General features: G+C 38.9%; 1 protein-coding gene across 1 annotated transcript in view; it reads right to left on the reverse strand.

Moving 5' to 3' along the window:
• Positions 1 to 13650, reverse strand: part of grid2 (glutamate receptor, ionotropic, delta 2) — a 548550-nt gene that overhangs the window by 148130 nt on the left and 386770 nt on the right. Inside the window, 3 exon segments of the mRNA XM_034234858.1 lie at positions 1360 to 1479; positions 5667 to 5828; positions 8850 to 9023. Coding sequence (XP_034090749.1) covers positions 1360 to 1479; positions 5667 to 5828; positions 8850 to 9023 — 456 coding nt within the window.

Genomic DNA, 13650 nt, shown 5'->3' on the forward strand with positions numbered 1-13650 from the left:
TAGAGAGGCAGTTATTGTCAGAGACACATGTGAACATAACACGATGGAATGCTTGAACGACATGAGAATACCCCCACTACCTTTGGGTTTTCATTTCCTTTTATCTTTACCCTTTACATCATAACATACAGCGGGTCACGCGGGGCTTTTCGCTCGCTTTTCTTCATGGTCGTGTGGGGTCAGATTTCCACCTTCAATGTATCTGCTCTGTATTAACACCACTTTAGAGGGCTACATCACTCAAAAAGCACAATTCAGCTACAAGAGAAATATTAGCCTCTGCAAAGTCATTTTATTACATGTATTAGTTTAATTCAATCCCAATGACAGACCAACACATGTTCAGAGTATTAAGGGACTGTGGCAGGAATACTGTATACCACGTGCCTTAATTCCCTCAGAAGTAATTATGCTCTCTGATTAGGGAATTGTCCCTAAATGTAATTATATGCTGTGCTTTAAAGATTACATTTGTCTTTGATGGCATGCTGCATTATGTTGCTGTCTCACCACATTATTCATAATCACAGCTCACTATCTTAACTGTTATCTGCAAAGAGACCCCTCTGGTGTAGAGGACACACACTATACGGTGTGTTTTTGTGTGTAGGTCTATCTCTGTGTCCAATGGAATCTTATGGGATTAAACATTGCAAGTCTGGGTCACATATTTTTACCCAACTGTTTTCACACCTATATGCATAATCCACTAACACTGATTAGTTAGTGATGTCAGTATGGACTCTCTGATCCTTATGTACCAGTGCATGTTAAGACAGCAAAAGCTGTAAGAGTATACTTTCTCAAAACATAAATTGACATATTTCAAGGAAGTATGCTTATCCAAGCATAAATTGCGTAGCATAAACCAGGAGTATGTTGTGATCTGACATGCTGAACCAAACAATACAATCATAAAATTTGAACAGAATCAGTAGTCATTGCAATTACTGCACGCACACACACACACACACACACACACACACACACACACACACACACACACACACACACACACACACACACACACACACACACACACACACACACACACACACACACACACACACACACACATTGAAACAAAGTGGGCCATGGAATTTAAAGATTTAAAGATCTAAAATCAACCATTAGTAAATAAAGAACGGTGGCAGAGCTGTACTCTGTTGCAAAGGAGTGACAGCCTTGGGAAAGGGATGCCTGAATCAATATTAGATGGAAAATAATGTGCAGGTGAGAGCAGGTGCAGTAAAATTCCCTGGCAAATCCCAAAAAGTATGTAAATCCACTCCCGAAATGAGTCCCCCCCCCACCCACAGTAATACACCAAACACAAGGGGTTTTGCCTTAACTACTTACCCGAGTGACTCCTCGTCCCCTGTCTTCTCCATAATTTGTTCCCAGGATTTCAAAGAAGATGTTGGGGTTGGAGCCATTGTCATCGAACTCCAGGAAACTGGTGAGGCCGCTCACTCCATTCTGCAAACACAAGATAAAAGGTGTTTTTTTGACTGTTGTTACTTGGCAACATTGTTATGGTATTGCAATCATCACTGTTGTTATTCTTGTTTGAGCTTTAATCTCGTCGGTATTATTTGACCTCATCAATAATTCTGGCTGAAAGGTTTGACATTAAATTAAGTTTTAAAGATCAGATATATGAAGTGCTCTCAATAAAGCAGATACATGAATCATCTGTCTGACCCCTAGACTTATTATATCTCCTCATTAAGAACAGCTACTGAATACAACATGTTTTTGTAGGAATAGTATATGTGTTCATGTATACGATCTATGTGGCCAAGAGAGGAAACTTTAAAGAACTATGTTTTGCCGCTTGTGGAAAATCTTACTTTAAATGTATGGCAATTTTTTTTGCAATAAACTGCACCCATATGTGTGTGTAATAACGCTAATGAGAGAGCAACGGGTCTGAACTTTGCACTAGCGGCGTACAATGTACTGTTTTGAGAGGTAAATTCACTCACACGCATATCAGAATACACACACACACACACACACACACACACACACACACACACACACACACACACACACACACACACACACACACACACACACACACACACACACACACACACACACACACACACACACACAAACGGTGTCGGTTCCTAGCCTTTGCCCTGCCTCCCGGAGTGTGACAGTGAAAGTGACACTGTTCCTGCTTTAGGGGAGGAGAGGTGTTAGACATCATCATATGAATCATGCTCTGTGTATGTGTGAGTGCTTGCTCCTGTGTGTATGAAGCATGGGTTGGACCATGCATCTTATTTTGCCTCATCATATAAAAACTTGCACAGACACCCTGTGAATAAGGTGATAACACCTCATTTGTAACGCTTTCAAAACATTATATCTATTCAAATATTTACGGTCTGCACACATAAATGTGGATTTGGGTACAATTGTCATAAGTGAGAATACATAATTACGACATAATTAAAAGAGCAACCTTTATTTACATAAAATTATTAATGCAGAGAAAACAAGGGGGAGGGTTGGATCCCATTGTATGTAGTATTTCCATTGTGAACATAGAGATACTATACTGTAGTTTATTAATGATGGTTATGTCCCATTCAGTTCAGTGAGCTACATTGACAACGCAGTATGTTGTTACCATATTTTATTATTTTATTCCCAAAGGTCAATTACACACACGCACGCACGCATGCATACACGCACGCACGCACACACACACGCACACACTAACACACTTACACACTTAATAAAGTACTTGCTTCATGAAATCTGCTTGGATACTGTTCACTGCCTTTCAGAATTATTCAGTAAATTAATGTTGGCAGCTCAGTATTGGAGTAATACATTTATAACAATTAGTTTATTTTTAATTGCCCCTGATACAAGAAACATGCCAATAGAATCATGAGACTGGAAAATAAATCTGACAAATAAATAAGAAGAAATCATTTAAATATGTTTAATGAAGTCAGTTTTATAAAAATAGCAATAATAAAATAAGTGTTAAGCTTGAACTCTGAATGAACCTCAGGGGGTCTTTAGAACTTAATGTGCATTACAAGGAGTCTTGTGTGCAGCTTTCTTACAGTGCAGACGCTTTTCTGCTTGCTCTTGCCTCTGCTTACTTTTTTATGCTGTTTTTCTATTTGTCTTTTCTGAAAACATCGAGCAGCGGCTCCTGGACATTAACCTATCACTGAGACAGTTATTCTTCGTAAATAGACGGAGGGTTTCAGCTAGGGATGCATACCGGTATCCGGTATTACCAATTACCGTATTATCAATTTTTTTTCATTGTTTGTTCAGTACTAAAAGGTCCAAGAAGTCCCACAATTGAATTTAATATTAATTTGACATGTTAACTATATCGTAAAGCGCTTCATCGGAGTAATTGTGGGATGACACATTTTCAAAGTATCACGATATGTATCGGTTGAGTATCGGTATCGTTCAGTGGTATCGGTATCGCAAAAAAGTCAACGATATGCATCCCTAGTTTCAGCCATATTTCAATATTTTTATGACGACCTCAGTAAGGTGACCAGATTTTCAAAATTAAAACCGGGGACATTTTGATTTTTGCGGTCAAAATATCACTAACATATCCAATTTTCTTCACTGTTAAAGAAAAAAGAAGGACAATTCTGGTTCAATTTAATTTGAACATTTTAACTGTTGGATACAAACGGAAGGACGATAGCTCATATATGAGACTTCCAAGGTCTTTTATTTTGAAACTGTACATCAGGTTGTCCAGATTCTCTCGGAGTGATTAGATGGGGTGTCCTGCTATCACCCTGGAGTGAAATAAGTCTTTGATAATTTGAGTTTTTTATTTATTCTTGTATAAAAACAGAAGGACAACGCATCTGAATGGTTAGGGACATTCTGTCTACAAACAGTTCAAGCACATACACAGCATACACTTCTGACTTTAAGGATGATTGTAACAGCTGTTTTAAAGCTGCATTTTTCACTATGAATGTGTCAATGAAAACCAAACAACAACATAAATAGAGCTCCTCATCAACATAGGAAAACGTTGATTAATCACACAGGCATGCAGAGTAAGTAAAGCACAGTGCTGATACAGTGTAAAATGGAACTGATGGCAGTCTGCTGAACTCTACTCTATTACTGCTCAGGGCTCTTTAGCTCAGCTCTGTGGAGACAGACATTAGGGTTGGTTTAACAGCCAGGGCTGGCTGATGAAAGTGTTGCCAAATTAGAGTCTGATCTCAAGGTGAAATGAAGAGATATATCTGAAAGCCATTGCACATCATTTGTTATTGTCTGACACTAATCCAAAATTTGCATTTCACTTGGCTTCATTATTCAGTCAAAGTACTATCCCTGGAGTTGTTTTTGTATTGATATCAAAACAGAGGGCATTGATCCAATTGGATTTAACAGTGATGAAAGTGTTGCCGAACCCCAGACTGAACTCAAGGTGAAACGCAGAGATTCAAAATTACAGCTGCAGGATGAAATCCTCTATCTCCCAAAAGTCAACTGTTCAGGAACTTGCTGATTGATGCATGTGTTTTTTTAAGGTATGCCATCCTTTGAATTTATGAGCACTGGGGTCATACAGTCTATTAAATGCAGAAAGCAACTTAGAAACTTTCAATCTAATTAATGAACACAAATTGGATTTCCATTTGATAAGAACATTACAAACAAATGCTTATTTAAAGCCTCCTCTATGTCATTCACCCTCCTTGGAGAGGACTTTATTTATACCGAGGGATGACATTGCTATTTCAACTAGAGTGTCTCAGCCGAGGAACAATAATGCGTGGTTTCCAAAGTTTCATGTAATGAGCACAATGTCTTCAAATGCTAATATATGCTCCTAAATGAGAAATGCAAGAAAATGTGTTTCACTCCTACAGCTGAAAGATAAACCTGAGACACATCCAAAAATAGTGAAAAACCTAAACTGAACTTGTATGTAGTTATTTTAGGGAATAGGCCAATGCTTTTGCTATTTTTCCTGTATTAATCAAGTCACAGTTTAATTTGTTCCAGATAAATTGCGAATAAGTCTTAGTACAACTTGTTTTTTAAATTATTTTTTAAATACTGTGTTAATGAACCATTTTTAAATTGGCATGCACTGAACTCAACATATATTTATGAGCACAATATATAAACCATGGATATGAATTATACTGTTGGTAAAATGTTAAATATTATAACATTAAGTTTTGAGTTAATTTTTCAATAACCATTTGTTTGGGAAAAAAATAGTGATATTGTTTTGTATTTCATAGATGCTCACTCCATGACTGTATGTGTGTTCATGGAGATGATCTGGACAAAATGTTTAGCACAACTTTGAACTTTGCAGAATGTTTTCATTTCAGTATCATAGGGCCTAGAATGTGTGTCACCATATGTGTCCATGCATCCAGAAATCAGCTGTGTGTATGTGTTTTTGAAGGGGCTGTGTGTGTGTGTGTGTGTGTGTGTGTGTGTGTGTGTGTGTGTGTGTGTGTGTGTGTGTGTGTGTGTGTGTGTGTGTGTGTGTGTGTGTGTGTGTGTGTGTGTGTGTGTGTGTGTGTGTGACATAGCGACAAATAATGCATGCTTGCACACTTTCTGTGGTTGAGTTATTTCTTCAATACGTGAGGGGAACAGTGTGTGCGCTCTCATACCTTTTTGATGGTATCCAGCATGCTCCTGCCACCCTGCCAAGGTTTGGTGTTCTTCCTGATGCAGCTCAGACTGGCCATGCTGTGCCACTTCCTGTCCTCCAGCTTTCTGTGGAAGGTGTTGGCCAGCAGCAACACACTATCATAAATATAGCGGTTGGTGATCTATTGAAAAATAAATGAGAGATATAAACATTTTTAAAATTGTGACAGAATAAATGCAGACATTTTGCTTCCACGTTTAGTGTTTCAATTTGGTTTTCACAGTAATATTCCCATTAATTCTTGAACAGGTTTAAACAAAACAATAACTTCAAAGGCATATGTTACATTAGATAGTTGTTATACACCAACAAATACATTTAGTGAGGTGGTTTTGCATGTACATAAGTAATAATGAAACCAAATGTAATACATCTGGCTTTTATGATTTAGGACTATCCTGCTTCTTAAGAATTAAAAACCTTTGGGAAATATTTTAAACAGCTGGTGTGCAAACTCAAACATTGAATTTTATTCCAGGCTATTAGATACATTCAGTACACATAGAGTACACTCTATGTCTGAGCGGTGTCTGGCTTGTTCAGTCTATCAATCTCCTTCCAGCATGCTTTTCTGAAATGCATAGAGACCAAGTGGGAACGTGGCAATGTCAAGTTACACTTAAAACATTTATATAAGAGATGATAAGATGACAGAATACTCCTTGTTAAATGTCAAATAGTTTTCTGACAAACAGGACGAAAGGGAAACTATATTGTCAAGTTTATCTCACATCAAACTTTTTTCGCACTTTCTTTAGAAGTCGCCTTCCTCTCACAGTTTTGTCGTAGTGTTTTACTTGCTGTCTTTGTCCGTCTATCATTCCATCTCACTGTCTCTGGAAATTAAAGTGAAAATCTGCTGCACTGTTGGGAGCTTCAATGATCAGTGGGCTCTGCACTCAGTGTGTGTGTGTGTGTGTGTATGTGTGTGTGTGTGTGTGTGTGTGTGTGTGTGTGTGTGGTCAGCCTCAGTTGATGTGCTTCAGTGCAGTGTGAAATTGGTCTTCTGAGCCATTCTCTGACTGCTGAGCTGATCTGCTTCCTCTGCCTCTCTCTCTCTCTCTCTCTCTCTCTCTCTCTCTCTCTCTCTCTCTCTCTCTATATTTGTCTGTCTTTCTCTCCCATACCTTTTTCAAATGTTACCACTCACATATCCACCACCTATACAATCATTCACTTACTCACTCACTCTCCCACACACACACAAACAACGGATGTCAAACAGAACATGTGTACAGGGATGTTTTCCGCTCTCACTTTTCAAAAACACACTGTCCTTGACTGAAATGAGTTCCACTCAAATGCACACACATACGTAGTCACGTGCACACCCTCAGCCCTCCACAGTAGAATGAGCACATAATGACTAGACTCCACACAACATATAATGATTGCGTTGAATGGGCTTGGATTCTCGAAGCTAGCTTTTTACACTTGAGAAGCACCTGATTCATATTAGACACACAAGGCAAGCTTTATCTACGTGTATTATTTGCTGCTTCAGGGCTTTCGGGAGTTACCAATGTCTGTATTGTGCATACTGTGTGGCAAGGCTACAACCAAATGTAGGGTTTTACCAGGATAATAAAAAAATACATTTAGGAATGAAGGTAGTATTTAACCTTTGTGGTATATTATTCATCTTGTCCGATGTTATTCATAATAAAAGAAAAAGTCCATTCATTGATAACAGTGGTTGTAAGCACAGCATGGTTTCATCTTACGACTAACAAAGGGAGATAACGTATTAAGACCACGTTTCTGTTGGAATGTATTTCCAACTTTCATCAAATGTGTTCCCCCAGGGTTTGATGCATCCACATAAATCAACAGCACATTAATTCAATTTTCAGTTTTTGTCTTGACATATAAATAAGAGTGTGTTCCCTTTTCTCTGCTGTATTTGATGGAAGCCTGATGACTCACACACACACAAAAGTGTAGTAATTGCATACATATTGCCACCCTGGGGACATGTAAGAAAAGTAAAGAAAATGTGAAAGTGGAGAAAAAACTGTCTCCTTGAGCATGCTGTCAGTTAAATTGTGTGGTTTCAGAAAAAAACATGTATGGGGGGGAGAACGCTATTTCCCAAATGATGAATGTTCCAGGTACAAAAGCTTAAAGGCACGAGCTGTAACAATGTCAAATCAGCAACCCTGGTTCAATGGGAAGCTTTGGATTGGGAGACATGTTGAAATGTCAAACTCAAAACACCTGGAGCAGTTTTATGATACAAAATGAAAGAACCAGATCTAAATACATTAATACATTTAAAGAGAGCCATGCATAACCAAATATAAAAAATGAAATCAAAGGTTTTGTGAATGTACAGCATGTAACTCAGAGACACATGGGTAACACTCAAGTTAAGCATTTAATGTTTGTATCTGATTGTTGTGACAACCATTTTTGCTCTGTCTGACATTCACATTATTTGTATGGCTGCTTTTTAAGGAGGACATGGTAGAGGGTTGTCAGTAAACTGGCAACACAGTGTGCCAGTGCTTTTTTTTGTTTTTCAACATTGAGGAAGTTCAATAGCTGGTTCGCACCTCCCATGTGGTTATTGGTGGATGTTCTGGTCTCTGATGCGGCACCATACAATATTGCACTGACAAACTTGTCCACGCATAACACCATCTAAACTGCTGGTATTTGAAGTCAAGTTCAATTTTAGTCTTTTAATTAAACAATTATTTGGTAATGTGTGAATCTCTCTCTTCTGTCATGTAAAGTTTTGGGATGCATACTCAACATCAATTTAGCTTGAGTACAGAATTGGAACAAGAAATAAAAAAATAAAAATCTTTGAGAAGAGAAGCTGAGGAAACGATATCACCACAAATCAAGCTCTATTTATTTGATCTTGAGTCTTTCACACTGATGACGTATATCAGTTCATTTTTATTGGGGGCAAAGATGCCCAATAATGTTGTGAACAATCAATTTACTGTATTCCCAATGTACACCTCTCTCCGCTTTAAATAAAATAAATGACTGAATCTAATTTCAGGTTCTCTTTGATAGTGGCGATTTAGACAAAGATACATCTCTTTTTCTTGTGCAGCTTTTCAGCTTTCTGTATAAACCTTCATATTTAACCTTTTAGCCTTAAATACAAATCACCAAACTAACTTACCTCCAGCTGATGAGACCTGGGGTTTTTAGGGTCACACAGGGAATTGTTGATCCTGTGGTTGTGTTTAACACAGCGCTGACTCGCGTTCTGGGGCATGGGGAATGTCTGCCGCACCAACGTCAGCCGACCGATCGACTTCATGACTAACTCCTGCAGATCGTAGTCTGAGATCTCCTAAGAGGGTGAAGAGGAGAAGGATGGTGGTATAGATAGGAAGAGGAATGGTCAGGTTAAGGAAAAGAAGAAAGTGGGGAAAGCAATGGAGATAAGAGAAATCAATATCAACAGCTGCACCACCACATTATTTATTGTTGCCCAAGACTTATAGCTTACATTTTGACAAGAAAAATACAATAACAACACCAAAGTCTTGGTTGGAATCCAATAAAGTCAATTTTAAATGTAATGCTTCTACAGTTGCTGATCGTCAAACAATATTTCTAAGTTATTTAGGTCTTTCTTTACATGCTCTACTTCTCCCAAAATCACCACACTGAGCACAAAAAACATTGTCAACGTCATCTGCAAAGAAAGCTAATATATTACAAAGGTACATTTCAGTAGATGGAAGTAGGGAGAGAGGGGATTAAAGTGTCTGTTTGTGTTTGTGTGTGCTTCTGCTCATACATGTGTGTTTGCACGTACGTACGCTGCATGTCCTTGTAAAACCTTGGGGGAGGAATCATTGCTAATGTTAACCCTCGGACACAATCTCTCTCCCTCTCTAGATTCATGGATCTCCATCCATCCACTGCAAGTGCACAAGGTCATGTGGTGATGAGATGAGAACTGACGGTAAACGTCCCTGGTGGAGGTAACACTGCCACCAACCGAGACTGCCTTTGCTGTCTTTGTGTGCAGTAATTATCTGTGTTTGTGCGAATTGTGTGCATAAGCCAGTTTATGTTGAAATATGTGTGATGTCAGCATATGTTTTCGATCATGCGAAACACTTGATTCCGTTTAATTTGCACATTAGCAGCCTCTCTTGACAGGATATATGAAACCCTGCCTGCAGACCGTGCACAAACATAAATAAGCCATCACATACACATTATAGTAGTGAGTGGTAATATTATAGGTACCACTGGTTCATTGACTAATTTCAATGGATTACATTTGAATGTAATTAATGTTCATCAAGGGTAGTGAGTCCTCATGGGATGTGATCAAAGGTGATTAGAGGTAATATTATACAGGCTTCATTGGTATAGCTGTACTCATCTGCAGCAATTAGGCTGATATATGGCGCTCGCTATATAAGCACAAATATGCATTTGCTTAGGCAATCACATGTATGTTGTTTTGAATATTTGAAATAAGGTAAGTCCGATTTAAGACTCACATTTGCCGTTCATATTTAATGTCAAAGATTGTAGCATTTTAATTTTTAATATTTATTTTAAAATGTTTTGATAAACAGAAGAAAGTGTTATTTGTGCCTTGATGAATATGTGAGGTATGAATGCCATGTGCTCTGAAAGATCTACTTTCTTAGCCGCAAGCAAAGAGGTGATTGTTCAGCTTTTGGGGGTAAAACGTGGCAGAAATCCCAAACAGTTGCTTACATGAAAACCCCTGAATGGAACAGAATAAAAAAGCCAACAAAGAAGGAGCAGGACAGATAGAAAATGCAGAACATTGCTAAAAAGACAGATCTGTAGGCCAAAAGAGAATCAAGATTCACAACGGGCAGTCAAGGGCATGCAAATAAATGTCGGCATGCAAGAATTATCCAGAGCGCACCACTCAAAGGATCAAACTCAAACAAATATAGATGGAACGATTGACAGGAATACAAAACCATACGCACACATTGAAACACAACTAAAATGTAAAAGGAAAGTGTCATTTTGAGATTTCTCCATCTTTCTTGTTCGCCACTTTCCATTTGCCTCTTCGTCTCGTACTCTCTGGGGACAAACTTAAGACTACCCCCAGTGAGACTTTCAGTGGTGGCATTCCCTATATGCTGTTAGTCTTTAATGGCTAAGACTAACTTAATGTGACATATATACACACGTATTTTGATATAACTGCACATACGGAATCACGCGAGCTCTCATGCTCACAGTACATCTACATATGCAGGGGTCCTGGGAGGAATAAGGTACCAGTGCACAATTGACATTGACCAAACATTATAAAACTGGTGCAACTTTTCTTTCGTTCTCCATAATAGACATGCATAACATGTACGTATACTATCTGGTATAATTGTATTTAGTGTAATCTGGTTCCGCAAAATTAAACCCAAACCGAGTTATTTCATATGACATTTGAAACAAGCAAGGCATCATTATGGTTGACTTCTCAACAGCTAGACAAAATCATCATCACACTCTGTAAGCAATATTTCCGCTTAGATTTCAATTACATATTCAAGGATCCAGTCCTATTAAATATTGGAGCATAAGTCACATTATTTGAAATCCATTTCCCTATCCATCAAATTCATGCAGTCCAGAGAATATTTTATTGGTCCCTACATGTGAGCACCAAGACAGACTGCCTTAAAGCAGAATCTTTGGGTAAGGTGTAACCCCCAAACAGCCATGCAGCTCATGAACAGAGTGAATCATGAGTTGTTTACTCCATAAACTAGAAGGTGTTGGTCTGCAGGCATCGCCATCAACCTTAACCCATCACCTCTCTCGCCTTCCCTCCAATCCCCTGAGGCCACCAAATCCTCGTCTTTAGTGTTTTACTTGAAGATGGGAGTCAACACCAAAACACATCCTTCATCCACAATTGTTCTTTGCACTTCTTCCCTGACCCCTATACGTTGTTTTCCGCCCTTTCCCCCCTCAACAACTATCTCTCCCCATATCTACCCTAGAGACATCAAATCCTTGCTTTTTTCTTATTATTTGCAGAAGAGGGGAAAAAGCTGGTTTTGTTTAGTATTCAACCTGTTCTGCTCCTCCCACTCCTATTCTCACCCCCAAAACTCTTTCTCGCTCTGCCCATGTTTATGAGAACACCACATTCCTCTGTTTTCCTTGTATTCAGAGGGTCAAAGTTATGAAAAAACAAAACAAGTCTGAAAAAGCATCTTGTTTCATTTGGCCATTTTGTACTCTCTCTTCCACCTTTTCCCAGAACAGCCCAAAAATGTCTTCTATGCCTCTGACTCTTCTTTGTCACCCTTTCATTTATGTGTCTTCCCCTTAAAATGTTGAGGACTTTCATTAATACCCTACAAACAACAATAGAGAAAAGGGCAATAAGAAGAAAGAGGCTAGTATGAAGGGAGTGGAACACTGCCTGATCGACAAAATACAATATACTTCCAAGGCAACACACATCTCGGTAATGGCTGTGATAAAATTAAAATAAAAAGGCCTAAAATGAACGGCAGGGTCAAAAAGGAGGACAATGTGTGTGATTCAGACCTCTAGACCTGACAGGGAAAATTGGATAGGTTGGAAATGTCGCAGTCGTACTGGGAAACTTCCAGCTGGGCATCTCCTATCAGTGGCGAGCCGTCAGGGCCCTCTAGGCCCTCTGTGAGGGCCCTCTAGGCCCTCTGTGAGGGCCTAAGATATTCTAAAAAATAATATTTGAAAACATTAAAAAAAAAACATTTTTTTTTAAATGTTGTTGTTGTTACATTTTTCATTAGTTTTACCAAAATAACTTGATTTAATTGTATTTAAAATAATATTTCCAAATAAATAAATCCTTCGAATCTGCCTGTTCAGTTTCTGTTGGAATGTGAAGGGTTAAATGCCGTCTCTGCGAGTTATGTGAAGACGGGAGAGCTTGTTGGTCCCTCTCTACATTCACAGAGGGCCAGCTATAGTAACTCAACGAGAGAGTAATGTCAAATGACAGTACAATTGACCAATCATATCTTCCCTCTAAATGGGCGGGCTATATTTTCGCGGACTTTATGACAAGTTCCGCCCGCTGTGAGGTCTATGCAAGTGGTGCAGTGACGCGTCCTATAACCCGGAAGTAAGCTTCGCTCGGATTCCCTCGACAGAAAGCAACGGGATTTCTCCATAGGATTTTGGAAAATAGCTCGAAATAAGGTCTGTGGAAAACGAACCTGTTAGATAAATGCACGTTTTGTTCAGCCGGATAAAATCCACATCTCTACCCTACTTTTATTATTTTCGAATCATAAATCTAAACGATAGATTTATGATCGATATATTTACAATTAGCATAAGTTCGTTCATGATGGCTCACTTCAGTGATAGTGATGACATCGTTGCGAAATTATTAACCGAGTCATTTTCAAGATTGAGTTACAATGATAAACTGGAGTGGCAAAGGATCAGCTGCATGACCCGCCATCAAGTGCTTCATCCAAAAGGACAGGAGGATGGACTTTGTGTTTAAGTGATTTGATCATCAAAGGTAGGCCTAAGTTATTTTCAATGTGGGCCGCCGTGCCGACTTAATTCATTTGTAATTGTTACTTGGCTGTAAGTAAGGGAGCCTGTCATGATAGGTGTTTATATAAATGGTGTTGTTTTGTGTGGTAGAGGGTCGCTGTCATTGATGCGTTTTGCACCCAGGGCCGCTGTTTTGATATTCCGCTGAAGTATACGCTGTGACGTAATATCTCTTCTTTTTTTTCGAGGGAAGGAGGGTCAGAGGGCCTAGGTATAAAAGTCACGGCTCGCCACTGTCTCCTATTGACAAGCACTGTAGCTGTATATAGTGCTCTATCACTTAGATATTACTGAAGGAATAATAAATGGTATATGTGGGGGAAATTTCCGAAGCAATGCAGACAGGACTCAGAGAGACACGAGGAGAGCTGGAGCTTTGATGGCAAACACTGACG

This window comes from Gymnodraco acuticeps, unplaced genomic scaffold (assembly GCF_902827175.1).
Source record: "Gymnodraco acuticeps unplaced genomic scaffold, fGymAcu1.1, whole genome shotgun sequence".
NCBI lineage: Eukaryota > Metazoa > Chordata > Actinopteri > Perciformes > Bathydraconidae > Gymnodraco > Gymnodraco acuticeps.